This window comes from Prionailurus bengalensis, chromosome E2 (assembly GCF_016509475.1).
Source record: "Prionailurus bengalensis isolate Pbe53 chromosome E2, Fcat_Pben_1.1_paternal_pri, whole genome shotgun sequence".
Classification (NCBI taxonomy): domain Eukaryota; kingdom Metazoa; phylum Chordata; class Mammalia; order Carnivora; family Felidae; genus Prionailurus; species Prionailurus bengalensis.
The window spans coordinates 11,172,173-11,199,412 of NC_057352.1; the positions used below are offsets into that span (position 1 = coordinate 11,172,173).

A 27,240-nucleotide genomic window follows, 5' to 3' on the forward strand; every position below is an offset into this window, starting at 1 on the left:
TGCTGATTGAACTGAGCACACAACTGATTGCAGCAAGCGCTACATGCTTAACACAGGTATTCACTGAACTCGATCTCCGCAGCCCTTGCAGAATCCTATGTTGATTCTTCAAGGGATGGATGAAAGATGTGAAGGGGAACGTCCCAGGTGTCAGAGGTGGGTGACACGCGAAGCGAGATTTCTTATCTGGACCAAGTGATGTCAAATCTCTTGGTCAGTTTCCTCCTCTGTAAAATGGGGTAATTGGAGTACCTGACTGAGTCGGTTGCTCTGGGGATCAAACGTAGTAAGGTTTGTGTAGCGCTCACTTAGAACCGGACCTGGCACACAGTAAGTGCTCAATAAACGTACATCACCCGTGACTGGTGGGGAAGGCGTGGATGAGCCCAGGGTCCTCATTGTAGCCTGGGGGAGCCTGGTCCCTCTCCCAGCTGCGGAAAGGGGCGTGGTCACGCCCAGGGGGCGTGGCCCAGGCTTCAAGGACAGACCAATGGGGGCGCCGAAGGGCGCGGCCCTGACCGGCATGGGCGTGGCTTTGAGCGGGTGGGAGGGGCCAGGCCGCTGTGGGAGCCTCCGGGAAGAAGATGCTCGGGCCAGCAGCCACCGCCAGCCCTGCCGCCGCTGCCGCCCGCACCCGCCGCCCCCCGGGTCCCCACTAGCGGCTGCCTCCGCCTCCTACCTCCGGTCCCGCTCCTCCGGCCCCCCCGCCCCGAGTAGGGTCTGGGGGGCTCGGCCCTCCGGCCGGGGGAGCAAAGAGGGGGGGTCCCGACCCCCCAGTGGCGCGGCCGGTCCCTGGCCTCGGTGATCTTGAGAGAGACCCCACCCCTCAGTTCTCTCTGGGCCCTATCGGGGACTCCCCCTTGGCCTCCCGTCCGGCTCACACCCGCTCTCCAGGCTCTGTCAGCCCCCCAGAACCAGCTCCCTCCCTTCTTCCCTCTCCGGGGTTCCCCCTCCCCCATCCCTCCGCCGCCGCCCCCTCCCCCTCCCACATCCCCTTCCCTCCCCCTCCCCCACCCCCGTCCCCCGCCCCCCCCCCCCCCGACCATGAGGATGATGGCCGCCGGCGCGGTGCACGGCCTCTTCACGGCCTCCGCGGCCCCGCAGCCGCCGCCGCCCCCGCCGCCGCCGCCGCCGCAACCCCAGCCTCCCCAGCAGCCGTCGCCGCCGCCACAGCAGCCGCCGCCGCCGCCGCCGCAGCCGCCGCAGCAGCAGCAGCCGCCGCCCCAGGCCCCCCCCATGGAGCCCGAGGCCCCGGATTCCCGCAAGAGGCCCCTCGAAACGCCCCCCGAGGTGGTCTGCACCAAGCGCAGCAACACGGGAGGTGAGAAAGGGTTGCGGCTCGGTGTGGGGGAGCGGGCAGGGGGCCTCGTCTTTCTCCATCCTCCTCCCCCCTCCGTGGCAGGTGCAAGGGCTCTGGGGAGGGGAAGGGCGCCCCTCCCTAGCCCCGGGAGCTGAGAGGGGCGTTGGGGAGGGGGCCGGACCCCCTCCCCCTCTCGCCGCTGCCCCGGGCTGAGAGCTTTGTCTGCGATGAAAAGGGGTGGGGGGGGAGGGGGTGGTAAGTGTCCTTGGGGGGCGCAAAGGATGGGGGGCGTGGGTCTCTCCGGGCGGGTGTCTCTGTGTCCTTGAGGGGTGTGTGATGTGACCCTTTCGGGGCAGGGGTGTTCCCGGGCTGGCGTGTCCTGGCAGGGGGGAGGGGAAGGAGTAGAGGAGGCCTGTGGACCCGGAGCTTCCCAGCCTCCCTCCCTGGGGATGTCCTGAGCAAGGGTTGTCCCAGAGGGAGGCACGAGTGGGCCATGGGCGGGATCGTGCGTGGGGACCAGCTGGGTGGGTGTGTAAACCCAGGTGGGAGAACGTGTGGCTGGGACAGGTGTGTGTGTGTTTGTGTGTAAGAGGCAGGGTGAGATGAGGGGCTGGGCTCTGTGTCTGAGGCTCTCAGAGGGGTAAGTGTGGCAAGGGAAAGTGTGTGCCTGTCACCCTGGAGGGGGCTGTGGCCTTGTGACACAGGAGTGAGAGGGTGTGCGTGACATGCAAGGGGGCGTGTGGGGGAAGCTGAATGGGCCAGCTTTGGGTGTGAGCCACGAGAGGCCGTGTGGATCCAGGAAGGCAGTTCCGTGTGTGTGACACAGGCGTGTCTGGGGTGGGGTGGGACCAGGAGAAGCTGGTGAGGGTATGTGACAAGAAAAGGGTGTGGGCGTGACTCCAAAGAGGCTGGGGCTGGGTGTGACACATGGAGGTGTGCAACGGTGACATCAGAGGGGGCGTGTGCGACAAGGGAAGGTGGGCGTATGACGGGAGAGGTTGGGGCTCCGTGGGTGAACGGCACGAGGGTGTGTAACAAGGGGAGGGAAGGTTGGGTGCCTGTGTGACAGGGAACAGGGAACGTGTATAGATGACACCCAAGGGCTATGCAAAGGGAAGGGGTATGTGCGCGTGTGCGTGTGTGTGTGTGTGTGTGTGTGCAGCTGTCACAAAGGGCGGGTGTTTGTGTGAAATGGTTGAGTGTGTAACACCAGGAATGTGAGAGTGATCTGTGTGTGAGAGAGAGACAAGGGATTGTGTGTGTGTGTGTGTGTGTGTGTGATGTCTGAGTGTTTGACAACACAGAAGGTGTGTGCGTGGAGGACAGACGGGAGGGCCCCTCACTGTGTGTGTGACCCGAGGAGGTAGGTGTACCAGAGAATAAAAGACAAGCTGGTAACTCTAGGGGTGCGACTCTGTGGCCAGGGACTCAGGAAGGAGGTGGGGAGTCTCGGAGACCCCAGAGCCCAGCCTATTAGCTCCCTGGATGGAGGGAGACCCCAGAGCAGCCAAGCCCCTCCCCGCGGTCACCTTGGCCAAAATCTGCTTCCTCTGGCCTTTTCCTCCGGACGGGAGAGGGATGGCCTGGGGCAGAGTGCACTCCCCACCCCCCTCCACCCGGTGGGTGGGGTGGGGGCCTCCCGCCTCCTCCCCTCCGTTCTCTTTCCTCCCACTCCAGCCCCCCTCCCACTCCTGTCGCGGTGGGACAGGAATCGGGGACCCCCTGGCTGCCTGTGGGGGGGGGGTGTCCGGCAGAAATCGAAGGAAAGGGAAGTTGGGGGAGGGGTGAGAGGGAATTTCCTGTCCTTCTTCCTGCTCCCCCACCCCCCAGCACACACATGAATGTGTCCCAGCCAACTTCCTTCCCTCCTTCCTGCCGCGGGCCATTCCCAGTCCCGGGGAGAGCCCGACCTGGCAGCCCAGCCCTGCCCCTGCTTGAGGAAAGGGGTCTCGTCCTTCTTTGGGAGGGACTGAGGTCCTCCAAAGCTGCCTAACGGTGGTGATGCTGTGCCAAGGACGGTCAGGCCCAAGTACTCGGCACCTACTGCCAGTCGGGCTCTGAGATATGGGTTAATTTCCCAATACAGCCCTCTGGGGGAGACGACCGGAGCTGCTTTTTCACAAGAGGAAAACAGGCTCGGCTAAACGAAGCCACTTGCCCCAAGTCACACAGCTCAGGAGTTGGTGGCGCTGGGATCTATCCAGCGCTGGGCTGCCTGGCTCCAAAGCCCGCGTGCTTAACCACCGTGCACCCGGCCTCCCTCAGCAGCGGGGAGACTGGGAGGAGCCCTTAGGGACCCTCTCCTCCAGACTCTGCCACCTCCCCTCCCGTGGACCCGCGGGGAAACTGAGGCCCGGAGCTGCAGAGGGACGGTCCTCCGTTGACGCTCAGGGGGCAGCGTGGGGCAAGGATCCGGGACTTCCATCTCAACGTTGAGGGCTTCTTGCAATAATACTGTCCCGACGGGGGGGGCGGCGGGGCGGGGGGGGGGGGATGCCGGGTCACCCTCGCGTCCCTTCTGAGCCTCAGGCTCACCGTCTGGCAAGTGGGGAGATCCCAGTAACCGCACCGATAATAGTAATAACGACGACCATTATCATTGCTTGCTGCTTCAGAGGCAGCATTTCGTGTAATTCTCCCAACACTCTGTGATGTAATAATTAATAATGCATTATAATAATGGCTAACATCTATGGTCTGCAGTGCGCCAGGAAGTATTAGGGAAAATGCTTGGCACGGACCCGATCATTAATCCTTATAATTCTGTTATGTTACCCTTCTCACAGATGACAAACCCAGGCACAGAGAGGTTAAGTAATGTGCCCGAGGTCGCTCAGCCAACAAGAGGCAGAGTTGGGGTTTGAACCCGGGAGACGGGCTCCGTTCTGTGGCTGGACACGAGAGTGAACCCCGTTTTCAGGCGAGGAAGCCGAGGCTCAGAGGGGTGAGGGAGTTTTCTGGGGTGTCACAGCAAGTCGTGGCAGACGGGGGGGGGCGGGGGGGCAGATTGAGCTCCTGCCCGCAGCGCCAGCCGGCCCATTCTTGGGGGCTCCTAGGAGGGGTAGCGGCTGTTACCATTGGTGTCTGTGCCCTGTGACTGACAGAGGCCACTGGGAGGGGGACAGGCTGTCCACGCACAGGAGGACTTGGGTGAAGAGGTTGAATGGGAACTCCAGGGGGAACCCATCAGAGATGGGTGGGACAAAGAGTGTCACCTGCCTCCCACTCCCCCCCCCCCAGGTGCAGATGGGACTCTTTATTTACTTTTTTTAAATGTTTATTTTATTTTATTTTATTTAAAAATTTTTTTTTCAACGTTTATTTATTTTTGGGACAGAGAGAGACAGAGCATGAACGGGGGAGGGGCAGAGAGAGAGGGAGACACAGAATCGGAAACAGGCTCCAGGCTCCGAGCCATCAGCCCAGAGCCTGACGCGGGGCTCGAACCCACGGACCGCGAGATCGTGACCTGGCTGAAGTCGGACGCCCAACCGACTGCGCCACCCAGGCGCCCCTATTTTATTTTATTTTTTGAGAGAGAGAGAGAGAGAGAGAAACGGAGCAGGAGTGGGGTAGGGGCAGAGAGAGAGAGAGACAGACTCCGAAGCAGGCTCCAGGCTCTGAGCTGTCAGCACAGAGCCCGAGGTGGGGTTCGAACCCGTTAACCGCAAGATCACGACCTGAGCCGAGGTCGGCCGCTTAACCGACTGAGCCACCCAGGCGCCCCCAGATGGGACCCTTAAAGTGCCACTAGAATAGCAGACTGCTGACTGTATTCCCATCTCTGTCACCCCCATACGTACAGAAACAGCCACTCTCCCCCACATGCGGGCGCGCGCGCTCACCCCAGACTAGCTTCAGGCAGCGGCGTCTTGCTCCCAGCATCCCTCACTGTGTAACATCAAGAGTCAAGAGCGAGACCTTCCCCCCGGGGGGGGGGGGGGGGCTCGTCGCCTCACTGCCACGTGCTTGGTGTGGGACCCTCAAGCAAGTTATTCCACGCCTCCGGGTCTCAGTCTCCGCATCTGGAAAGTGGGGGCCGCGGAGATCTGCCCCTGCGCCCCTCCCGGGGCTGTCGGAGTGGGTTCAATGAGATCGTCTCCGTGAAGCACTCGGCGAAAGGCCTGGCAGATGGGAGGCCTGGCGTTGCTATTGCTATTAGGGTCGGGCCGCCGCAGCCTCCACGACATCGCCCCTTCGGCCTTCGTCCCTTGGAAGCACGCGCCCCGCCCCGGTTGGACTGCATTTCTCCCACGCACGGGCACCCCCGACATCCACAGAGAGACTTCTTCATACACCTGACGTCCCAGCCCTCCGGGGGGGGCGCCACTGTCCCTCCGCACCCCCCCCCCATGGCTTGCCTTTCACCAACAACACCCCCCCACACACTCCCACGACAATACCAACCTCACACCCCAGCCACCTCGGAGTCCCCTCCCCAGCCCCCCACCCAGAGCAGGTACCCCGAGCGCCGACACCCCGACGGCCGGTCCTCCCCAGACGTGCTGTGTCTGAAAACACCTCTACAACATACACCCCTTCAGGTCTGCCTTTGTCATTAATGACCCCCCCTTTATTTTATTATTTTTTAATGACACCCTCCATGTAAAGCCACCTCTCAGGGTCAACTCTCTGACAATAAAAAGGGCCACCCTTGCCACGGCACCCCCAATCTCTTGGGCAGGTAAACATTATTGAAGGGGAGACGGGTATTCTTTGCCTTTTGGAAGACTCCAGAAGCATGTCTGAGGACGGTGGGCACCAAAGTTAGGGGGAGACTAGAAGGAGGAAGACAGCCCCTTCCCAAGGGGCGAATGCTTGACATTGTAGTGGGAGGAAACCATCGGGAGAGGGGAAGTTGGCATCTCGACTGCTTCGGTCCCCATCGTGGCTAAAGGGAGCTTCCTGAGTCCCAAGGGAAGCGCCAAGAGGGGGAGTGGAGGCAGGTGGGTGCAGAGTCTGGGGGTTCAGACTCTACTTCGGTAGAAAGAAGAACTTTTCCACAGAGAGAGCCTTGGTTGTTCGGACTGGGTGGGAGCGTGTGAAGTCTGGGGGCTCTGGGTTCAGCGGAGGGTCCGTGTCTCTCCTGGCTGCAAGGCAGCCCGGGAGATCGCGGCCTGGCTCTTTCCTGGGGGGGGGGTGGGGATCACATGGGAGGGAGGGGTGCCCCCGAATGAGAGGGATGTGCAGAAGATTCCGAAGAGGAGCAGAGTGGTCTGTTGGCCACACCGGGGACTCCTGCCCTGAGTTCTGCAGGCGGGAGGTCCCAATGGTCACTCTCCACAGGAGACGGGCCTGAGGTCGGTCTGATACGGGCACCCCACCCCCCACCCAGAGCACCCATAAGATGGTTTCAGGCGGTCCACGGACCAACTTTTTTTCTTTTTTTCCTTTTACCCTCGTATGTGTCTATGATATGCTTCGTGGGGGTGGGTGGGGCGTAACCCGCCTTCAGACCCTGGTTATGAGCAGCGATGTTCAAATGTCCTCTTGAAATAGATGCGTTTAAATGTTCAAAGGGAGCGGACTTGGGGGAAATGGACCGTGGGTCTTGTTCCGTGCCGTGTCACCAGCACCTAAAACGAGGCCTGGCACAGAGTGGGCGCCCAGGAAGGATTTGTTGGAGGAAGGGAGGGGAGGAGAAGGAGACAAGGCAGTCGAGGGAGGGAGTCAGAGATGCTGGGCGGGAGAAGGGCCGCGGGGTGGGGTGGGGGGGGGCGGCTGGCTTCCATCAATGAGAGTTCCTTCCTCCTCCAAGAAACAGAGAAAGGCCTGGGGCAGCCCCTACGGGGCACGTGATGAAGGAAGTGGGGTCTCCCCTTCCTCCGGTTGCCCCACAAAAACCTCAGACCTTAGGGGCTCATCTCCCCGTTTGGGCCAGACGCTGTGAGAACACTACTTGTGTTCCTGACATCAGCATCGCTAGCGATCGGGATGGAGGTAGTGACAGCTAACGTTTCTCAAGGGCTCTACGTGCCCGAGACCATCCCAAGTGGTTTATGATTTATCATTTAACGAGTTGCCCTATGAGGCAGTGCTCTCATGTCCCCATCCTATCAGTGAGAAAACTGAGGCCCGGAGAGGTGAGGCGGCTTGCCCAAGGCCACGCGGCCTGTCAGTGGCAAAATTCACACTCTGTCTAGGGCTGTTTCTGCGGCTTCAAAGGGAGATTCCTGGGGAAGTGTGAGACAGAGGGAACAGAAAACGGGGTGTGGGGGGGTAGTCAGTTTTCTTCAGAACAGATGAATACCTTCCATCTTTAAGAGGGGAGTTTGCGGATGGGGGGGGGCGCCTGGGTGGCTCAGTCGGGTAAGCGTCCGACTTCGGGCTCAGGTCGTGATCTCACGGTTTGTGAGTTCGAGCCCCGCGTCGGGCTCTGTGCTGACGGCTCAGAGCCTGGAGCCTGCTTCGGCTTCTGTGTCTCCTCCTCTCTCTCTGCCCCTCCCCTGCTCGTGTTCTGTCTCTCTCTGTCTCTCAATAATAAATGAACGTTAAAAAAAAAAAGAGGGAAGTTCAGGACGAGGCCCCTGGCTGGAGAGAAGAGTGGCAATGCAGTCAAAGAAGGAAAAAGAGGATGGAACCCTTGCGAGAACGCCCTCCCCATCTTTCTGAGCCTCCCGGAGGTGGAGAGCTGGCCCCCCCATCTCTGTGGCAGGTTTAGGGGCGGCGTCAGGCAAGGGGCCACCTCTGTGAGCCCAGAGAAGAAAGTGAATTCAGGAGGGGGGGGGGGTCAGGATGATCGATGGGAAGGCACTCTGGGGGACTAATTACCTAATAGGTTTAATGGTCTGATGAGGCAAGTTTAAGAGGATTGCCTTGGGCTCAGGGCAACCCCTTCATTCTGGACCCTCTCGCCATGCCTGCAGAGCCACATCCAGCCCCTATACCCCCATCTTAATGCATCGGGGAGTTCAGAACCTTCCGTCTTAAGGGATCAAGCAGAGATGGGCAGGGCTTCCAGCCCCCCACCCTGCCCCCACTTTTACGAGAACAGTTTCTCTTTTCTCTGCTCTGTGTGTTGGAGTTTCATGTGAGACATTGAAAATAGGTTTCCTTTGGTTAAAAGAAAAAAATTAAAAAACACTGGAGGATGGTTTAAGACCTTAAGCTTTGGAAGCAGAATGGCCTGGCCCCTCCCTTCCTTTCCCCCGGGTTTATTGCATGCCTACTATGTGCCAGGCACCACATGAGTCCCTGGGACACGAGGGTGAGCTCCAGTGACATGACCCACAATGGACCTTCTGTGATACATTGCTCTGAAGGCATAAGACAGGGAGGAGGGATCCACTCCTCCTCTGGGTTCCAGGAAAGCTTCCAAGAAGAAGCAATATTTGAGTGAGGGCCTGAAGGACAAGAGGAATTCGCTGTGGAAGGGGAGTTCCAAGCAAAGCGAATGTGCAAAGGCCCTGAGGTGGGGGGGGGCGAAGGGAACGTTTGAGGAGCAAAGTTATGTCTGATGGTCTGATGCACATAGTGGAAGATGAGGACGTGATGCTGGAAAGAAATGTAGGGCCAAATCACAGAGGATCTTATACTGAGAAGTCTCCAAAATTCGCACCCTATGAGAACTTAGGGGCAACAGTTTGGTTAGAAGGTAGGAGAGATTAGGCATGTGCCTTGAGTGCATTCACAAAGTGCTTTACACATGACCGAGAAGATTGGTCCATAAAAAAGAATGGCCACGGTCCCACAGTGGCCGCTGGCACCACCTGTAGGTCTCGGAGACTGTCCTTGAGTGTGTTGGTCTTAGCTAGCAGGATCGGAAGGTGCTAAGCAAGTGAGGGCCAAGAAGGAAGCAGGATTGCGTTGGACCCTTAAGCCAGTGGCTGTCTTGGCGCCCTTGAGCAGCTGACCTTGGGCTGGTGCCTTCACTGTCTCTGTGCCTCAGTTTCCTCCTACGTAAAAATGGAGCTCATTACGCCCACCTCATTGGGAGTTGTAGGGAATGGTTGAGTTGAGGTTGTGAAGCACAGTGTCGGGTCCCTATTGAGTGTTGAGAACATCTGTGGAGCCCAGCCCTCCTCCCCACACCCCTCAGTGGTTCACCACCAAGTGAGATTCACACCCCACCAGTCTGGGGTTCACAGTCTGACTGGTTCACACCCCACCAGTCAGATCGCCATTACTCCCGCCTCATGAGCATCAGAGGGATCTTCTTGAAACTTAAGCCAGACCCCATCCCTCCTCTGCTCAGAGCCTTCCCATGCTTCCCATCTCACTGGGAGTAAAAACCAAAGACCTCCCCGTGGTCCACAAAGTTCTACAGCCCACCACTACCACCACCCCTCCCAGCCCTCCCCTCCCTCCGCTCTCCCCCTCTCTTCCTCAGCCCCACCGACACCGGCTGCCTCGCTTTCCCTCGGACAACTCAGGCACGATCCCACCCCAGGGCCTTTGCACTTGCTCCCCCAGAGAGCCACATGGTTCCCTTCCCACCTCCACAGGCTGGAGGCAGCGTATCACAACGGTCGCCAGGTTGGGTTCCAATCTCAGCACTGCCACCCACTAGCTATGTGATCTGGGGCCATCATGTTACCTTTGTTTCCTCGTCTGTAAAATGGGCTTTCAGAAAGTACGTCTTTCCTGGCACCAGTGTGGAAATTCAAAGAACTGGTATGCGTACAGTAGTTGGAACAGGGTTTAGCATGTCCTGGGTTCTGTAGAAGGGTCTGTTAAACAGAGAATGCCACGTTCTTGGGGAGGGCTTTCCCGGCTACCGGATCTGACCCTGCAGCTCTCCCTACAACCCCTATCTCCTTTTCCTGCCCCTTTTTGTTTCCTTGGTGCTTACCACCATCCAACATAAAACATACTGTCTGTCTCCCCCCGACCCCCCCCCCACCCTTCTAGAAGAATGTAGCTGTGTGAGCTCTTGGCTGAATCGCCCAAACTCTTTCGGTCTTATTTGCCTCATTTGCTTGCGAAATCAGGGAGTTTGTCTGCTTCCCTCAGGGCTGTTTCGCTAAAACAGTGCCAAGCGGGCGGTAACAGGTGCTCGGGAACTATTTGTGGGATGAATGAATGAGTGAGTGAGTGAGTGAATGAGTGAGTGAACATCATTATTTGTGTTATTTTCCCCACTGCTATTCTCATGATCATGGCCCCTGTGTGTTCCTGGGATGCCGGTGGTTTCCTGGGCCCACAACCATACCGGAGATGAAGACCCCTTCCCCTGACTCCCTCACTCCCCCCCCACCCCCCGTGTGCCCCTGCAGAGGAAGGCGAATACTTCCTGAAGGTGCTGATCCCCAGCTACGCAGCAGGCTCCATCATTGGCAAGGGCGGGCAGACCATCGTACAGCTGCAGAAGGAGACAGGAGCTACCATCAAGCTCTCTAAGTCCAAAGACTTCTATCCGGGTGAGCCCTGGCCCAGGACTCTGCCCTAGGCCTCCTGTCCTCCCACCTGGGTCCTGGATAAGCGGCAAGAGCTGCCCTTGGGGCAGTAAGAGTGATGGGGGGCCTCCCCCTCCTAAGGGGACAGAGCTGCTCTCAGCCCCAGGGGCCAGGCCTGAGCAGATGGGGGTGGGGGCAGGGCAAGACAATGGGCCTGCTGCATATTCATGAGCTCATTTGCATGGTGTGCTCGCAGATGTGCCCCTTCCCACACACCTGCCCCTTTGGGTCAGTTGGAGTTGCTGGAGGGGGGTGGGCAGGGAGGCAGGTGTCAGGGTGGCCCTTGGGGCGTGGGGGGGGCAGCCATCCGTGTTGCACACCCCCGCCGCTTCTTTGCCCCCACTCTCCCCCTGTGGATTTCTCTGTTACCCCATCTTGCCCAGTCCGGGCCGCGCTGGTTTTCTCTGTGTCATTCTTCCTATGTCCTGCTCATTCTGTTTCTGACTTTCCCAGTCTCTTGTTCCCTGAGTCTCCATCCCCATCCACCCTCTGTCCGCCTCCTCTGTCTCTTCTCTCCCTCCCTCCTCTTTCCCCCTCTTCCTGCCTTCCCACCCCTCTCCCCAACTTTTCCTTTCCCTCCACCTCTCGTGGTCTCACGTTTTTCTTTCTCTTGCTCCTTAACTCTCTCCGGCCAGCCGTGCACTCAACCAGTATTTCTTCGGTAGCACCCCTCAACGGGGTCACTCTGCCGGATTGCCCCTCGTTTCTCCCTGCCTCTGCTCACCCGTCTCTCCTTTTAGGCTTCCTTCTCAGTCTCAGCCCCCTTCATGGTTTTCCTTTCCTTTCTCCAAACCCAGCGTCTTTTCTGCCTGTCCTCCAGCTCTCTCTCTCCCACAACCATAACATTTTCAAGGCCCCTCCACTCCCTCTAATCCTCCTGCGTCTGTCACCCCCCACATCTCTCCCTCCCAAGACCAATGCCTGAGCTTCGACATCCAGGAATCCAGGGAAGGCCCCCAGAATTGCATCTTTGGTCCAGAGCTGGCTCTAGTTCATCCTTAATCCCCTTGGATTTTTTAGGTCAAACACCAGAGCTGTAGCCCAGGGTCAGGGCACATTCATATTCTCTCTTTCTCTCTCTCTCTCTCTCTCTCTCTGTCTCTGTCTCTCCCTCCTCCCTCCGCCACCCGCCCTGCCTCCCATCTCACTAAGCAGCTTTGGCAAGAGGTTTAGAGAACAGTCCAGGGAACCAGGCACACACACACACACGCACACACACACACACACCCGCCGCTTTCCTCTTCCACCCTGGCCCAGTTTCCCCTGCACCCCCCTAGGCCCACAAGATACGGATAAGAACCTGTACTTGGGGCATTTATCCGAGGACACTTGGTTCCTTACTCCTGGATCACATTGTGTGACATGAGACACATCATCTCCTCCCATCTCAGTGACACAGCCCACAGGCCAGGCAGCTGAGATCCCCCAGAGGATGGGACGGTCGTTGGCTCTCTTGGGCCAAATACCATTCACACAGGCAGCGTGAGCCAGCAACTCCCCCCAGCTCCAGAACATGCGGCCAGCGCGCGCACACACACACACACACACACACCCCATTCCTGACATGGAACTTCGCCTGGCACGTGCCGGCTCTTGACTCAGAGGTACAGGACACAGCCCTCTAATCCTAGTCCTGCCCCTAGGACTTCCCACGAACCACAGGAACACGAGAAATGAGAATGCTACTGCTTGAGACCATCAGCTTATTTCCCTCTGCTCCTGGCTAACTCCCTTTCATTAATTTATTCACCCCACATCTGCTGGACACCTACTGTATCGACAGCGATGAGGACACAGCAGTGACTGAGATGTCCCGCCCTTTCCCTCACAGATCTCACAGCGCACGGGGGAAGACAGGCAGAACACCTTCAATGACCCAGCATAGTCAGGGCTAAGACGGGGAAGGCCAGAGGGTGGTGGCAGCCCAGCCAGGGCACCTGACCCAGCCTAGAAAGGTCAGGGAAGGCTTCCTGGAGGAGGGGCCCAGGACAATAAGTAAGAGTGAGCTAGATAAAAGCAGGGAAGAGCACTCCAGGAAGATGAACTGGCATGTTCAAAGACCGGAGGGGTAGTTGGTTCATTGTGACTGAAGCATCCAGAACAGATGACAAATGACAATGGTAACATCCAAAGGGCCCTCTAGGCCTTATGGGTTCACACACGATCACACAGACAGATGGACACACATACACACACACACACACACACACAGACTGCACTTGTGTTTACTACGTGAAACAAAAACCCACCTGACCTTTAACCCCAGGGGAGGGGCAGAACACAAAGGGTGTCCCCTCCTTGGTACAGGAAACTCCAAGCCCCAGACTCCATCCTTCAGATCATATGTGGAGAAACTGAGACCCAGAAAGCAGGTGCCCGCCCAAAGCCACACAGACTTCTGTACATCCACTCAGACACCCTAGAGTGATTCTAAACTCCTTCTGATTTTGAGCATTTGCCCAAAACTCTGTCCCCAGAAAAAAAAGCACAGACACACACACTTTAAAAAAATATATATTGATTTATAAAATAGTTGCCTTAAAGTGCAAAATCTTAAGTACTTAGTAAATCCATACACATTCTTTTTACTATGAAAAATACAAAAGCAAAAATGTAACCATTTTATGCCTTTCCCCCAACCACACACACACACACACACACACACTCTCCACACACTCCATATTTAGCACAGGGTGTCTCAGTGGTTAAAAGCCCAGGCTCTGAAGCCAAACGCCTGCATTCAAGACCCTGAACTTCCACTACTGGCTGAGTGAACTTGGACAAATCCCAAACCTTCTCTGTGCCTCAGTGTCCTTAGCAGTAAATCAAGAATCATCGTGCTGCCTACCTCATCCTTTAAGTGCACGAATATATACCGAGTGCTCAGATCGGTGCCTAATACTTGGTATTTTGTAAGCACCAGCTGTCATTACTGGACGCTCTTTCAGGGGTTAACCGAACCCCTTCCCCCACAAAGCCCTTGCGGACCCCAGTTAAGAACGACAAAGAGGGGGAAGTCACAGACTCCTGAGCTGGAAGGGAGCCACGCAGAAATGGAGAGAGGAGCCACTTTAGCCAGGCTGTCCCGAGGGCCACCCCGCCCCCCTCCCCCCAGTTCCCACCCTGACCCACACCCTTTCCTATTTATACCCAGACGGAGGCAGCCTGCACGCTGACTCACCCTTGGCTCAGACCAATCCATTGTTCTGGGGTTGGGGGGAATAAGAGTGAGTAACGGTGGCCCAAAGGATATGGGGGATGTCAAGTACACAAGTGACCCAAGACAGTGATACCCAGATGCATGGAGAGACTGCCAGATGCCAGGCTGAGACATGGCAAGGGAGGGGTCAGAGTGGAAACACCATCGTGCTGCACTAGAACGCCCACAGGACGCCAGACACTCACCCCCCAATGTCCCAGACGCCCGGGCACACGAAGCCCGGCACACACTCAAGACCTTCTACAAACCCAGCGAGCTAATGGTCCTGCCGGCAGAGTCCCACCCCGGGAGAGAGACAGATACCGGTTCCACACACGAAACATGCCTGGCTCCCCCGGGCACTCATACAATTGTCACACGGACCAGTCATTGTAGAGTCACCTTTGCCCAGTTGTAATGTCTACACCAAAACACATACTCAGACAGATCAGTCCTCTCCAGTCTCACATACTGACACTTGAGTCTGCCTGGCACGCTCCCTCTTTCTCTCTCTCGTATACACATTCACGTACACACCGGACATAGTCCCGTCTGTCCGTCTCCCGTACGAAGGCTCATGCACACACACACACACACACACACACACCACACAAGTCATACAAATAGCCTTTTTTTTTTTTTTTTTTTAAATTTTTTTTTTCAACGTTTTTTATTTTTTTATTTTTGGGACAGAGAGAGACAGAGCATGAACGGGGGAGGGGCAGAGAGAGAGGGAGACACAGAATCGGAAGCAGGCTCCAGACTCCGAGCCATCAGCCCAGAGCCTGACGCGGGGCTCGAACTCACGGACCGCGAGATCGTGACCTGGCTGAAGTCGGACGCTTAACCGACTGCGCCACCCAGGCGCCCCGCAAATAGCCTTTTTAAAAAAAAATGTTTTATTTATTTTTGAAAGAGAGAGAGGAAGACACACAAGTGAGGAGGGGCAGAGAGAGAGGGAGACACAGAATCCGAAGCAGGCTCCAGGCTCCGAGCTGTCAGCACAGAGCCCGGTGCGGGGCTCGAACCCACGGGCCTTGAGATCATGAGCTGAGCCACCCGGGTGCCCCTAGCCTTTGAACACCTAGAGGTTGTCTCTTTCTTGCCAACACTCGCACTGACATCCAGTCTCAAAGTGATACACACTCGTCACACAGCCTCAATGCTGCTTCATGAGATTCTTTGTTTCTGTGTCTCAAACTCTCATGTTCTACCAGCCCGGTTCTCACCAATAGTATACATACCCTTGAACTTCACAGTGACATCCAAGTCTTTCCCCTGCATAACAGTGCACATATCTTTACTGGATTCACTATGTCACGCTGTCTCTCCCACTCTTTCTTTCTCTTACACACACACACAGATAAAGATAATTTAGACAGTCCTGCCCAAGTATACACATGCATGTATGCGTGCGCGCACACACACACACACACACACCACTCACTCAAACAGCTTAACAGATATATTCACACTGGTTAGAGTATCACCCAGAGTCTCTGTCCCACACACATATATCCCAACACCACCCAGAGTTGGCTTCTCTTCTCCTAGCCTTCTCCCCACCTCTGATACACACACACACACACACACACACACGCACGTGCGCGCACGCGCGCGGACACAATAAGCATGCCTAGATTAGAACCACAGCCAATATCTAGGCGATCTCCAGCAAAGGCATCCACCCCACCCTCCTTTCTCCATCCCTGAGTTCCTGCCCTTCCACAAGTTGCCTCCTCTCTCCCCTGTCCACACCCTTGCCCTCCCCCACCCTTCAGCCCTCCATCTGGTGGGTCCAAGCAGGCACTCAGGCCTCTCTTCTGCCTCCCCCATCCCCCAGCCCTTCCCCATCCTCTCCAAAAGCCCAGAGGCCTTCGCTGCAGGCTTTCAGGGGTTGCCACGGCAACGGGGCTTCGTCCCTCGTCCCCCTGGGGGTGGGCTGAGGACCCGGCCAGCCAGACCGATAAGGGGGTTCCAGTTACTGTGGCAACCGTTGCAGGCCTGAGCTCTCTCTGCTTCTGGGGGGGGGGTGGTGGTTGGAGGGAGGGAGTGAATGGTTGCCAGAGCAACCGGGAGCCGGCAAGGACTGGGAAGAGGCAGCTGAGCCCTGTCTCCCCTGCCCAGGGCTGCTGTGGGCATCGCAAAGCACTTAAGCATCATCCTTCCATCCCCCTGGGGTTGTTTTGGGGGAGGGACACGAAGTACAGATTATGAAACAGGCATTCCACTCACTTTTCCAGCTACCCATCATGGCCTGAGAACCCTGGATGCCAGCTTCCCCAGGCTTACTTGCCATGTGATCTGGGCCCAGTCAGGTTCACTTTCTGGACCTAGGTTTTCTCTTTCCATTAAGTGGGACCTGTCTCCCAGGAATTTTCCTATTCCTGTCTGATGAGTGTGCCCTCTCTCTCCCTTGCTCAACAGGAACCACAGAGCGAGTATGCCTGGTACAGGGCACAGCAGAGGCCTTGAATGCTGTGCACAGCTTTATTGCTGAGAAGGTCCGAGAAATCCCACAAGCAATGACCAAGCCTGAGGTGGTCAACATCCTTCAACCCCAAACCACGATGAACCCCGACAGAGCCAAGCAGGTCAGCAGGGGCAAAGGCTGGGTTTCTGTAAAACCGGTGAGGTTCGGAGAAGACACTTCTCCCATACCACTGGGTTACTGTGGAAGTTTAACGGGGTAACGCCGATAAGAGGTTTGTCAATCAAATGCATGGTAGTAGTTAGTCCTATTATTAGGGAATCAGCCTAGGGACTCCAAATCTCTTGGAGTGGGCTTGATTCAGAGAGAGTGAAAGTTTGGGAGAAGTTGGCCCAGACAGCCCCCTCCCCCAACTTATCCCTCCTTCCTGGGATTCTCTAGACCCTCTCTTTCCTTCCACCTCATCCCATTGTCTCCCAGAGCAACCTGCCTCCCACTTCCTGTTCTCACCGGAAGTGGCTTCAGTGACAGCCCATCCTCATCCAGAAGAGTTTAGAAATGACTTCATACTCCCTCTCTCCATGAATTCTTGTATGAGAGTAGCCACCATTTTGGAGAAGTGGCATTTCGCTAGCGAGAGAGAAGGCACGTCCCTCTCCTACACAGCGCTCTCTAGGAGGGATGAAAGGAGGAGGGCCGTGCCTCTTGGTTGCCTCAGTTACTGGGAAGCGGTGGCGTAGGGGCGTGGCAGCGAGGGGACCAATCACTCTCCCAGCCTCTCTATGACCACGGCTCTCACCGGGCAGGTGGGCTTGCAGCAGGGGCCCTGGAAGCGTGGCCCCGAATGGGTAGGAGGCGGAGGGGAAGGGAACTGCGCGCACTCCTGCTTTTCTCTCCCTTTCCCCGCTCCCATATACTTGCGCAGACGAGGCAAAGGGGAGAGAGTCCCTGGCAGGAAGACAGGCCACTTGTGAGGGTTCCTTAACGTCTGCCTAGAAGCAAAGACAAGAGACAGACCCTCGGTAAAGGAATCTGGAATTCTTGGGAATTCTTGTTGCCCTGAGATGGGAGAAACCACGGACCTGAGTTCCCCCAAGCTCCTGGGAAAACGGTGGGCGGAAAACCCTGGAAGAATGCTGCCTAGCGGATCGTTCCCAAAAAAGACTTCGGGCTTGGGGGTTTGGAGCGCGGCTGCTGTCCTTGGTGCTGAAGCGTCTCTGCCCGGTCTCTCCCGATTCCCTTCCCACGGGCAGGCCACAGTTTACACACAGTTTACAGGGTCGCAAGGATATTGCCTCTTCCCTCTGCCTTGGTGGCGGCCTCAAAGGGCTCCAAGTTCACGAAGAGTTTGCACATGTTGCAGAGAAATGGGGTCAGCACCATCTGCGCCTGATCCTTCCACCCCACCCCCTCATCCACAGGAATTCAGAGGTAGTGGAATCGAAAGGTTACAGAACCAGGATTTTTCCTCCCCTTACTTATTACTGGGGGGCTTCAAAGAATGAAAGAGTTGAGACTGAAGGCTCAGGCTCTGGAGTCAGATGTTGAGTTGAATCTTACTCTGATAATGTACTTCTTACCTGTGCGACCTTGAACAAGTGACTTGATTTCTCCATGCCTCAAATTTTCTCATCTGCAAAATGAGATTCACTAGGGTACCTACTGAAGGGCAGTGATTAGTGTTCCCTGGTTTTTAAAAAAGCACATAGCATGTATGCCTAATACATAGAAAGTTCTCAAAAAACGTTAGCTGCTGTTATTATGGGATTTTTAGGTCGGGAGATGGGTCTACTCTCTTTCTACATTGGACTTGCTGTGTTACTCTGGGTCCCTTTCCCTTCTGTAAGCCTCAGTTTCCTTTCTTTACAGTGTGGAAGCTGGGCCAAATCAGGGATTATAAATTGAAATGCCTCCAAGATTCAGCAAGGGAACATAAAGAATTGAGGACTCTGGCCTCATCAGAGAGATATAATGCCCTAAACGGGGCAGCTGCTACTCAGCTCCACTTAATTCTTGCCTTTTGGGAATGTAGACAAAGTGTGGCCACATCTTCCACATTTTTCAAAAGAAGCCAGAAATATTTGAAATCGACTGATTTTTAAAGGTTGGCTCAGTCTTAAAAACACTATGTATGGGGCACCTGGCTGGCTCAGTCGGTTAAGCATCTGACTCTTGATCTCAGCTCAATTCTCGATCTCAGGGTCGTTGAGTTCAAGCCCCACACTGGGCTCCACACTGGGCATGGAGCCTACTTAAAAACAAAACAACTATGTGGCTGTGGGCTGCCTATGGCCCGAGGACCATCAGTTTGCCACCTCTGGACTACACCAGTGGTTCTCAGCCCTGGCTGATATCTTATCCTCTAGGTAGCATAGAATGCAGATTCCTGGGTCCCAGCCCAGAGCCACTGAATCAGAATTTCTGGGGTGAAGACTTGGGACTCTGAACACAGATTCTGGACTGGGATCAGATCCTGGCTCTATTACTTACTATCTGTGTGACCTTGAGCAAGTTATTTAACCTCTCTTGCCTCTGTTTTCCAATCCATAAAATGTGATAATAGTACCTAACCTCTTCTTGTAGGATGGTTATAGAAATTAAGTAAATTACTATACAGAAGTGTTTACAGAAGTGTCTGGCCTATGGAAGCACTGTTAGCTTCTGCTATCATCATCATCATCATCATCATTATTATTATCATTATTACTATTTGAAAATTTCCACAGACTTGCAAATCATGGAGACAGATGGTCTCTCAGGTCTTTCTGGCCCTAAAACTCCTACAGTTCTATGGCTCTGTGATTTCAAGATTCTAGACATACAGTATTCTAAAACTCTACTGTTCTAACATCCTGGCACTCCAGGAGTCTATGAAACTGCACCTTGCGATCTCTCTAAGATGCTAAGGTTCTACCACCTGACCCTATCATGAAGACAGCTACCATTTTCTGAGGGCTTCCCATGTGGCAGGCATTCCCATCACTGAATATTCCCAATAGTCGTACGGAGTAGCTGTGGGTTGTGTCGGTGCTGGAGAGAAGGAAACTGAGGCACAGAGAGGTGAAGGCATTTGCTCTTGCCATGTTTTGGTGAACAATTACGTCATCCTTTGGCCCTCTGAAGTGCTGTATCATACTAAATACCTCTTTACTCTTAGGTCTGGTTTTGTGCATTCTGTTCTATCTGCTTGACTTGTCTGACATTTTCCTGATGATATATATATCTTTTAATAACGGCTGTGTCGAGGTATAATTCGCATGCTGTAACGTTCACCATCTTAACGTATACAATTTATTGGTTGTTCGGTATACTCACAAAGCTGTGCGTCGATCACCTAATGTAATTCCAAAACGTCTTCACCACTCCAAAAAGAAGACTCATACCCCTTGGCAGCCATTCCCTAGCCCCACTCCCTGTCCCTTCCAACTGCTAACCTACTTTTGGTGTCTATGGATTTGCCTATTCTGGATGTTTTATATAAATTGAATGATATAATATGTGGCCTTTGGTGTCTGGCTTCTTTCCCGTAGCCTCATGTTTTCAAGATTAATCCGTATTGTAGGGGCGCCTGGGTGGCTCAGTCGGTTAAGCGTCCGACTTCGGCTCAGGTCATGATCTCGCGGTCTGTGAGTTCGAGCCCCGCGTGGGGCTCTGTGCTGACAGCTCGGAGCCTGGAGCCTGCTTCCGATTCTGTGTCTCCCTCTCTCTCTGCCCCTCCCCTGTTCATGCTCTGTCTCTCTCTGTCTCAAAAATAAATAAATAAATATTTTAAAAAATTTTTAAAAAAAGATTAATCCGTATTGTAACATAGACCAAAACTTTCTTGTTTTTTATGGCCAAATAATACTTCACTCGATGGAGAGACCACATTTTGTTTGTCTATCAGTTGATAGTCCTTTGGGTTGTTTCTACTTTTCAGCTATCATGAATAATGCTGCTAGGAACATGTGTGGGCATAGTTTTCCGTTCTTTGGGGTATATACATATGAATGGAATTGGGTCAGATGATATGTTTAACTTTTTGAAGAACTGTTAGACCATTTTTAAAGTGACTGTACCACAGATGTGAGATGTAAATCCAGGTCTGCCCATGGGGGTAACAACCATTTCCTGAGTAGCTACTATGAGCACATATTAACTGGATGCTTCACATGGCACCTAACTTAGCACATAGCAGGTGCTCAGAAAATGCTGCTGGTTTGAAGAAACGGATGATGATATGCCCATAAGAGCCAAGCAGAAACATAACTAAGGGGCAGTAGTTCCTTACTCAAGCTCATCATCCCATGAATGATCTCAGGCCTCACACAAATTATGTGGAGGAGGAATGAATAGCCCCATTTTACAGACGAGAAAATGGGAGTCTCAAAGAGGGTGTGTCCCTTGCCCAGCATTAGTGGTAGAGCCAGGATTTTGAACCTGAGATCACCAATCTGTAAAAATTAGGGTGCTTCCCATTCTACAAATCAGAATTTCCAATTAATCTAGAAAACTCATATCAGGCTGAGTTTTCTCCCTCCCTGCCTACACGCGCGCACACACACACACACACACACACCACCAGGTGAGATACACCTGGCCTCCTCCATCCAGCTCCATTCCTGCTTGGTCCTGTGGACACATTATTGTTCCTTCTTCCATCCATCCATCCATCCATCCACACACTTTTTGCTGTATGCATACTAGGTATTCCCCGAGGCCCCAAGAACCCAGTAGTCAACAATCCAGACAAAAATCTCTACCCTTGTGGATCTTACATTCTTTCTTGGGGACACCAAAAACCAGAAAATGAATAAAATAAGCAGAGAGTGAAAAGTGCTATGAAGAAAAATAAAGCAGAAAAGAGGAGGAAAGAGCACTGGGGCATTTTTTTCTCCTTTTTATTTTGAAAATGTTTAAAAGTAACACAGTGAACTCTCTACACACTGCACTTACATTCACCAATTGTTAACATCTGCTTTACCTCTTCACACACACACACACACACACACACACACACTGGTTGGTTTTATTTGTGTGTTTGTTGGGTTGTTTCTTTATTTTTGCTGATCCACTTGAGAATAAGTATAAACCTCTTCACCCCTACATTCTTCAGCATGCATCTCCCAAGACTAAGGGCGTGTCCTATATTGTTACGTTACTATTATCACACCTACAAAAGCTAACACCAATTCCATACTTTAAGTTAATAAAAAGTTCATATTCACATTGTCCCCAAATATCTTTTATATCTATAAAGTATTTTTCTTAAAAAACAATTTTTTTAAGGTTTGTTTTTGAAAGAGAGAGAGAGAGAGAGAGAGAGAGCGCCAGCAGGGGAGGGACAGAGAGAGGGAGACACAGAATCCGAAGCAGGCTCCAGGCTCTGAGCTGTCAGCACAGGGCCCGATGCGGAGCTCGAACCCATGAATCGAGAGATCGTGACCTGAGCTGAAGTTGGACGCTTAACCGACTGAGCCACCCAGGCACCCCTATAAAGTATTTTTCTATCCAAGAATATTCATGCATTGCATTGGGTTGTTATGCCTCATTACTCTCTTTTAATCTAGAATAGCCTAATATATATTAGACTATATATTTTAGTCTATATATGATATAGACTATATACTTATAAATATAGTCTAATATATATAAGACTATATATTTGTATATTATATACTATATATAAATATATGCTATATATGAATATATGCTATATATTTATATATAAATATATATAGTGTGTGTATATATATACTATATACACTATAGTATATATTATATATATTATATATATTATATATATATAATATGTATATTATATATATATTATATATAATATATATATAAAGATTTTTTAAAGTAATCTCCACACCCAATGAGCGGCTCAAAATTGCAACCCTGAGATCAAGACTCACTGTCTACAGACTGAGCCAGCCAGACACCTCATCTACTGTGTATTTTGAAGGTAGAGGCAACAGGATTGCTGATTGGGTGTTGAGTGGGAGAGAAAGAGAAGACTCCTAAGTCTTGAGCCTGAGAAGTCAAAGAGTGCAGTTTCCACATACTGACATGAGGAAGACCATGGTAGAAACACATTTGAGAAGATGGAGAGGTTCACTTCGGACTTCTAAGTCTGAGGTGTCCATTCTACATGATACTAGCGATGTGAGGTTAGCGGTTGGATACAAGTCTGGAGGTGTTTGTATAGGGACATAAAATAAGCAAAATAAACAAGCCTTGATAATTGGGGTGGTAAGGTCCCTCCAAGGAGGTGCATTTGTGCAAAAACCTGAATGATGAGAGAGGTGAGTCTTCTTTTCTGGGAAGGAACATCCTAAGTAAGGGAACAGCAGGTGCAAAGGCCCTGAGTCTGGACCAAGCTTGCAAGTTGGAGGAACAGCAGCGAGTCTAGTAGCCTGCGCGGGGGTCAGCAAGAGGGAGCGAGGGAAGAGTTGAAGTCAGATCCCACAGAGCAGAGCAAGGAGAGCAGAGGTCCTCAGTTTTGTCAAAGCCCACGCCCTCTTTCTCCTGCAAATATTTTTTCCCACCCCACTTAACTCTGAAGTTATATACACACACATACACAGCTCATTGCGACACATGAGAAAATGCATATAATGATATATTACATATCTAAATCTGTAATATTTTTAACAGTTGTATTGAGATATTCATTCGCATCCGTACAATTCACCCATGTAGAGTGCGCAGTTCGGAGTTCTTAGTATATGCAGAATTGTGCATCCGTGCCCACAATCAATTCTAGAACATTTCATTTCCTCAAAAAGAAATCTTGATCCCCTTAACTATCACTCCTCAATCCCCACAGCTCAGCAGCACCACCACCCCCACTCCAGGCCTAAGCCACCACTAATCTACTTTCTGTCTCTATAGATTTCCCTGCTCTGCACATCCATATAAATGGAATCATACAATATGTGGTCTTTTGTGTCTGGCTTCGTTTCACACAGCGTGTTTTCTAGGTTCATCCATGTTGTAGCCTGGATCAGTACTTGGTCCATTTAAGTTGATTGCCAAAGAATATTCCATTGTACGGATGTACGTTTGCTTTATCCCATAAGACTTTTTTACATAAGAAATGAAAGGAAGGCGATTTGTTATAAAATGAGATGGATTTTAACATGTAAATGTTCAGCCAGGACCCCAGTAGAAGTAATGAAATAGTCACCTGCCCACACCTCACACAGCCTGAGCGAAAGAGACAGTGACAAACACAGGGATCCAGGGTGTAGCATCGGAGACGTAAATAATATATGTGGCGTTACTACTGTTGTCATGTTTTATTTTTAAATGACGAACGACTCTCGGTGAAATTCAAAACAAAACAAGGTACGATCTTCCCTTCATTTACTGATTGGTTGCATTCCTGGAAATTTCAGTAGATCTTAAAACCATTGGGGGGAAACAAAATTAGGTAGTTACATGGATCATGGGGCTCAGGTTTGGGCTCTGAGATTTATAAACAGACTTTTTACCGAGATGAATGTCCAGGGAGGCATTTGATATCCATATAGGGGTCACCTGGGTGGCTCAGTCAAGTAAGCATCCGACTTTGGCTCAGGTCATGATCTCACAGTTTGTGAGTTTGGGCCCCGCATTGGGCTCGGTGCTGATGGCTCAGAGCCTGGAGCCTGCTTCGGATTCTCTGTCCCGGTCTCTCTGTGCCCCTTCCCTCCTCATGCTCTGTCTCTCTCTCTCTCACACACAAAAATAAATAAACGTTAAAAAATTTTTTTAAATAACAATAAAAGCCACAGGGACCTGGACAGTTCATCTTTGTGAAGAACTGACTCTCACATTCTGGGGTGCAAATACCCAAGGCCCTGCCCACTGAATGCCTGTATCTGCTTCCAGTCACCATGCATGACAACCAAAACCGCTCCCACAAATGTCCCAAACACTCCCCAGGGGCTGGCTCAGGGGCAGAGAGGAGACACAGGGGTGACAGCGTCAGGGGGTGGAACCCACAGGTCTGACAGGACACGGGGAAGACTGAGAAAGAGGAATTTAGGTGTGGAAATGCTCTCGGATATGTGAACGGAGAATTTGGGCATTGAAATCTCCCCGCTGGAATTCAGACTGATCGGATTTGCAGCGGCAAGGGACCAGCTGCTCTGCACCCCAGTAGGGGACCACTGTTATTTAAGCGATCGATTTCCTCCCTGCCTTCGCCGGTGTAAGGTCTTGTTATCTTCATTCTACACCTAGGACAACGGTATTAGGCTGCTAGGGCTGCCCTGACAAAGCGCCACCGGGTGGCTTAAGCAACAGAAGAAATTCATTCGCTCCCAGTTCCTGAGACTGGAAGTCTGCGATCTGGGGCAGTGTTGGTTTCTTCGGAGGCTTCTCTCCTTGGCCTGCCGGCGGTCGTCCTCTCTCTGTGTGTTCTCATGCGGTCTTCCCTCTGTGCTGTGCGTGCCTGTGTCCTAATCCTCTCTTCTTCTAAGGACGCCAGTCCTATCGAATCAGGACCCACCCCGGTAGCCTCACTTAACCTTAGTTGCTTCCTGAAAGCCTCTGTCTCCAGGGGCACCTGGGTGGTTCATTAGGTTGAGGTCGGAATTCGGCTCAGGTCATGATCTCACAGTTTGTGAGTTCCAGCCCTGCGTCAGGGCTGCGTGCTGACGGCTCAGAGCCTCGAACCTGCTTCAGATTCTGGGTCTCCTTCTCTCTCTAACCCCACCCCCACCCTGCCCTCTCTCGCTCAAAAGTAAACATTAAAAAAAAATCAAAAATAAAAGACCCCCTCTCCAAATACAGCCCTGTTCCGAGGCACTGGGGATCATGTGAATGGTGGGCACAACAATTTGGCTGGTAACAAAAAGAGGTTAAGGGAGGCGACCTTGACATAGGGCAGGAAACACCATGGAGCAGGAATCCGTGAGTCTGGATTTCAGCTCCTTTGCTATCTGGGTTATCTTGGGGCAAGTCCCTTGGTCTCTTAAGCCTCAAGTGGCTCATCTGTAAAATGAGACTTAATGAGTCCTTTTCTGGGGCTGGGAGTCAGTGTTCAATGAGCTAGAAGCCTAGGGCACCAATGCGAGTGGGGAACAGCGTCCTGGAGGGGGCCCGCTGGGTCAGCCATTAGGCCTTTAAGGTGCGGGATGGAAGAGAGGTCCCAGAGGCATGGGACAGGGTGGCTGAGCGCCTACTGAGGGGACTTGGGAGTATTAGCTCTTTTTATTTATTTATTTACTTATTTTTTTAACCAGCCTAGATGGAAGCATTTCACTTTTTAACAACCCATAGGACCCTGGGGTGCATTTCAAGGGGCACACCGGGCCTGGTTTGGGGCACTTGAGAGCAGGGGGCGAGAATGACTTAAGACGGCCAGCCCCAGACTGATTTACTGTTCAGTCTCCACCCACCATCCTAAAGACCCTCCCTCTCCCTCCACACGCAGGCCAAGCTGATCGTCCCCAACAGCACCGCGGGCCTGATCATCGGCAAGGGGGGCGCGACAGTGAAAGCCGTGATGGAACAGTCGGGTGCCTGGGTGCAGCTGTCCCAGAAGCCAGAGGGCATCAACCTTCAGGAGCGCGTGGTGACAGTCAGCGGCGAACCGGAGCAGGTGCACAAGGCCGTGAGCGCCATCGTGCAGAAGGTACAGGAAGACCCCCAGAGCAGCAGCTGCCTCAACATCAGCTACGCCAACGTGGCTGGCCCCGTGGCCAACTCCAACCCCACCGGCTCACCGTACGCCAGCCCCGCTGATGTGCTGCCCGCCGCCGCCGCCGCCTCGGCCGCCGCCGCCTCCGGCCTGCTGGGCCCCGCGGGGCTGGCGGGCGTGGGCGCCTTTCCGGCCGCCCTGCCCGCCTTCTCAGGCACCGACCTGCTGGCCATCAGCACGGCGCTAAACACGCTGGCCAGTTACGGCTACAACACCAACTCCCTCGGCCTGGGCCTCAACTCGGCCGCAGCCTCCGGGGTCCTGGCCGCCGTGGCCGCCGGTGCCAACCCCGCCGCCGCCGCCGCGGCCAACCTCCTGGCGTCCTACGCGGGGGAGGCCGGGGCCGGGCCGGCCGGAGGGGCCGCCCCGCCTCCACCCCCGCCCCCCGGAGCCCTGGGGTCCTTCGCCTTGGCCGCAGCCGCCAACGGCTACCTCGGGGCCGGGGCGGGCGGCGGGGCGGGCGGCGGGGGCGGCCCGCTGGTGGCCGCCGCAGCTGCGGCAGGGGCCGCCGGGGGCTTCCTGACGGCCGAGAAGTTGGCGGCCGAGAGTGCCAAGGAGCTGGTGGAGATTGCGGTGCCTGAGAACCTGGTGGGGGCCATCCTGGGCAAAGGGGGCAAGACGTTGGTGGAGTACCAGGAGCTGACGGGCGCCCGCATCCAGATCTCCAAGAAGGGGGAGTTCCTGCCAGGCACGCGGAACCGGCGGGTCACCATCACGGGCAGCCCTGCGGCCACGCAAGCCGCTCAATACCTCATCAGCCAGCGGGTCACCTACGAGCAGGGAGTGAGGGCCTCAAACCCCCAGAAAGTGGGATGAGGCCTGTGGTGTCTGCTCCCACCCTCCTTCCTGTCCCTTCTCCTCCTCTTCCTTCCCCTCCCCCTCCCCCACACCCCCAACTCCTGACCTCAGCTCGGTGTAGTCCTGCTCCTCGCGGGATGGGGCTGGGGTAGGCCTGACTGCACCCCCCCTTCTGGTAGTCATAGGCAGGATTGAGTGCTGGCTGGGGATGGGGCCCAGAAGCTCCCTCCCCAGCCCTGAACTGACCCCTCCTTCCCTCCCTGTGCTTGACTGGGCCTGACCCTCCTCTCCCAGGGCCCAGGTCTGTGTGATATCTGTATATATTGCATTTTGTTGATTTTAATAGAAAACAAAGCGTTATTTTCTCTTTCTTTCCCTCCTTTTTTTTTTTTCTTTTTCTTTTCCTTTTCTTCCACTTCTTCTTTTTTGTTTTGTTTTTTTTTT

At 53.8% G+C, this 27,240-nt stretch overlaps 1 protein-coding gene across 2 annotated transcripts; it reads left to right on the plus strand.

The window, feature by feature from the left end:
- The first annotated feature begins 1,159 nt into the window (after window positions 1-1,159).
- Window positions 1,160-27,156, plus strand: NOVA2 (NOVA alternative splicing regulator 2). Of its 2 annotated transcripts, XM_043600504.1 has the most exons (4): window positions 1,162-1,321; window positions 10,516-10,659; window positions 16,322-16,488; window positions 25,732-27,156. In XM_043600504.1, the coding sequence occupies exons 1-4, from the start codon at window positions 1,237-1,239 to the stop codon at window positions 26,812-26,814; spliced, it is 1,479 nt and encodes a 492-aa protein (XP_043456439.1). In that variant the 5' UTR covers window positions 1,162-1,236; the 3' UTR covers window positions 26,815-27,156. The 2 variants fall into 2 exon arrangements, with proteins under 2 accessions (XP_043456438.1, XP_043456439.1); XM_043600503.1 differs by lacking the exon at window positions 10,516-10,659 and having other exon boundaries at window positions 1,160-1,321.
- The last annotated feature ends 84 nt before the right edge of the window (window positions 27,157-27,240 follow it).

Excerpts from the sequence above, each read along its gene's own strand:
- NOVA2 (XM_043600504.1), top strand. The coding sequence starts at position 1,237 with ATGGAGCCCGAGGCCCCGGATTCCCGCAAGAGGCCCCTCGAAACGCCC. Across the intron at positions 10,660-16,321 it reads GTCCAAAGACTTCTATCCGG|GAACCACAGAGCGAGTATGC; the intron begins GTGAGCCCTGGC and ends CTTGCTCAACAG. Across the intron at positions 16,489-25,731 it reads ACCCCGACAGAGCCAAGCAG|GCCAAGCTGATCGTCCCCAA; the intron begins GTCAGCAGGGGC and ends CTCCACACGCAG.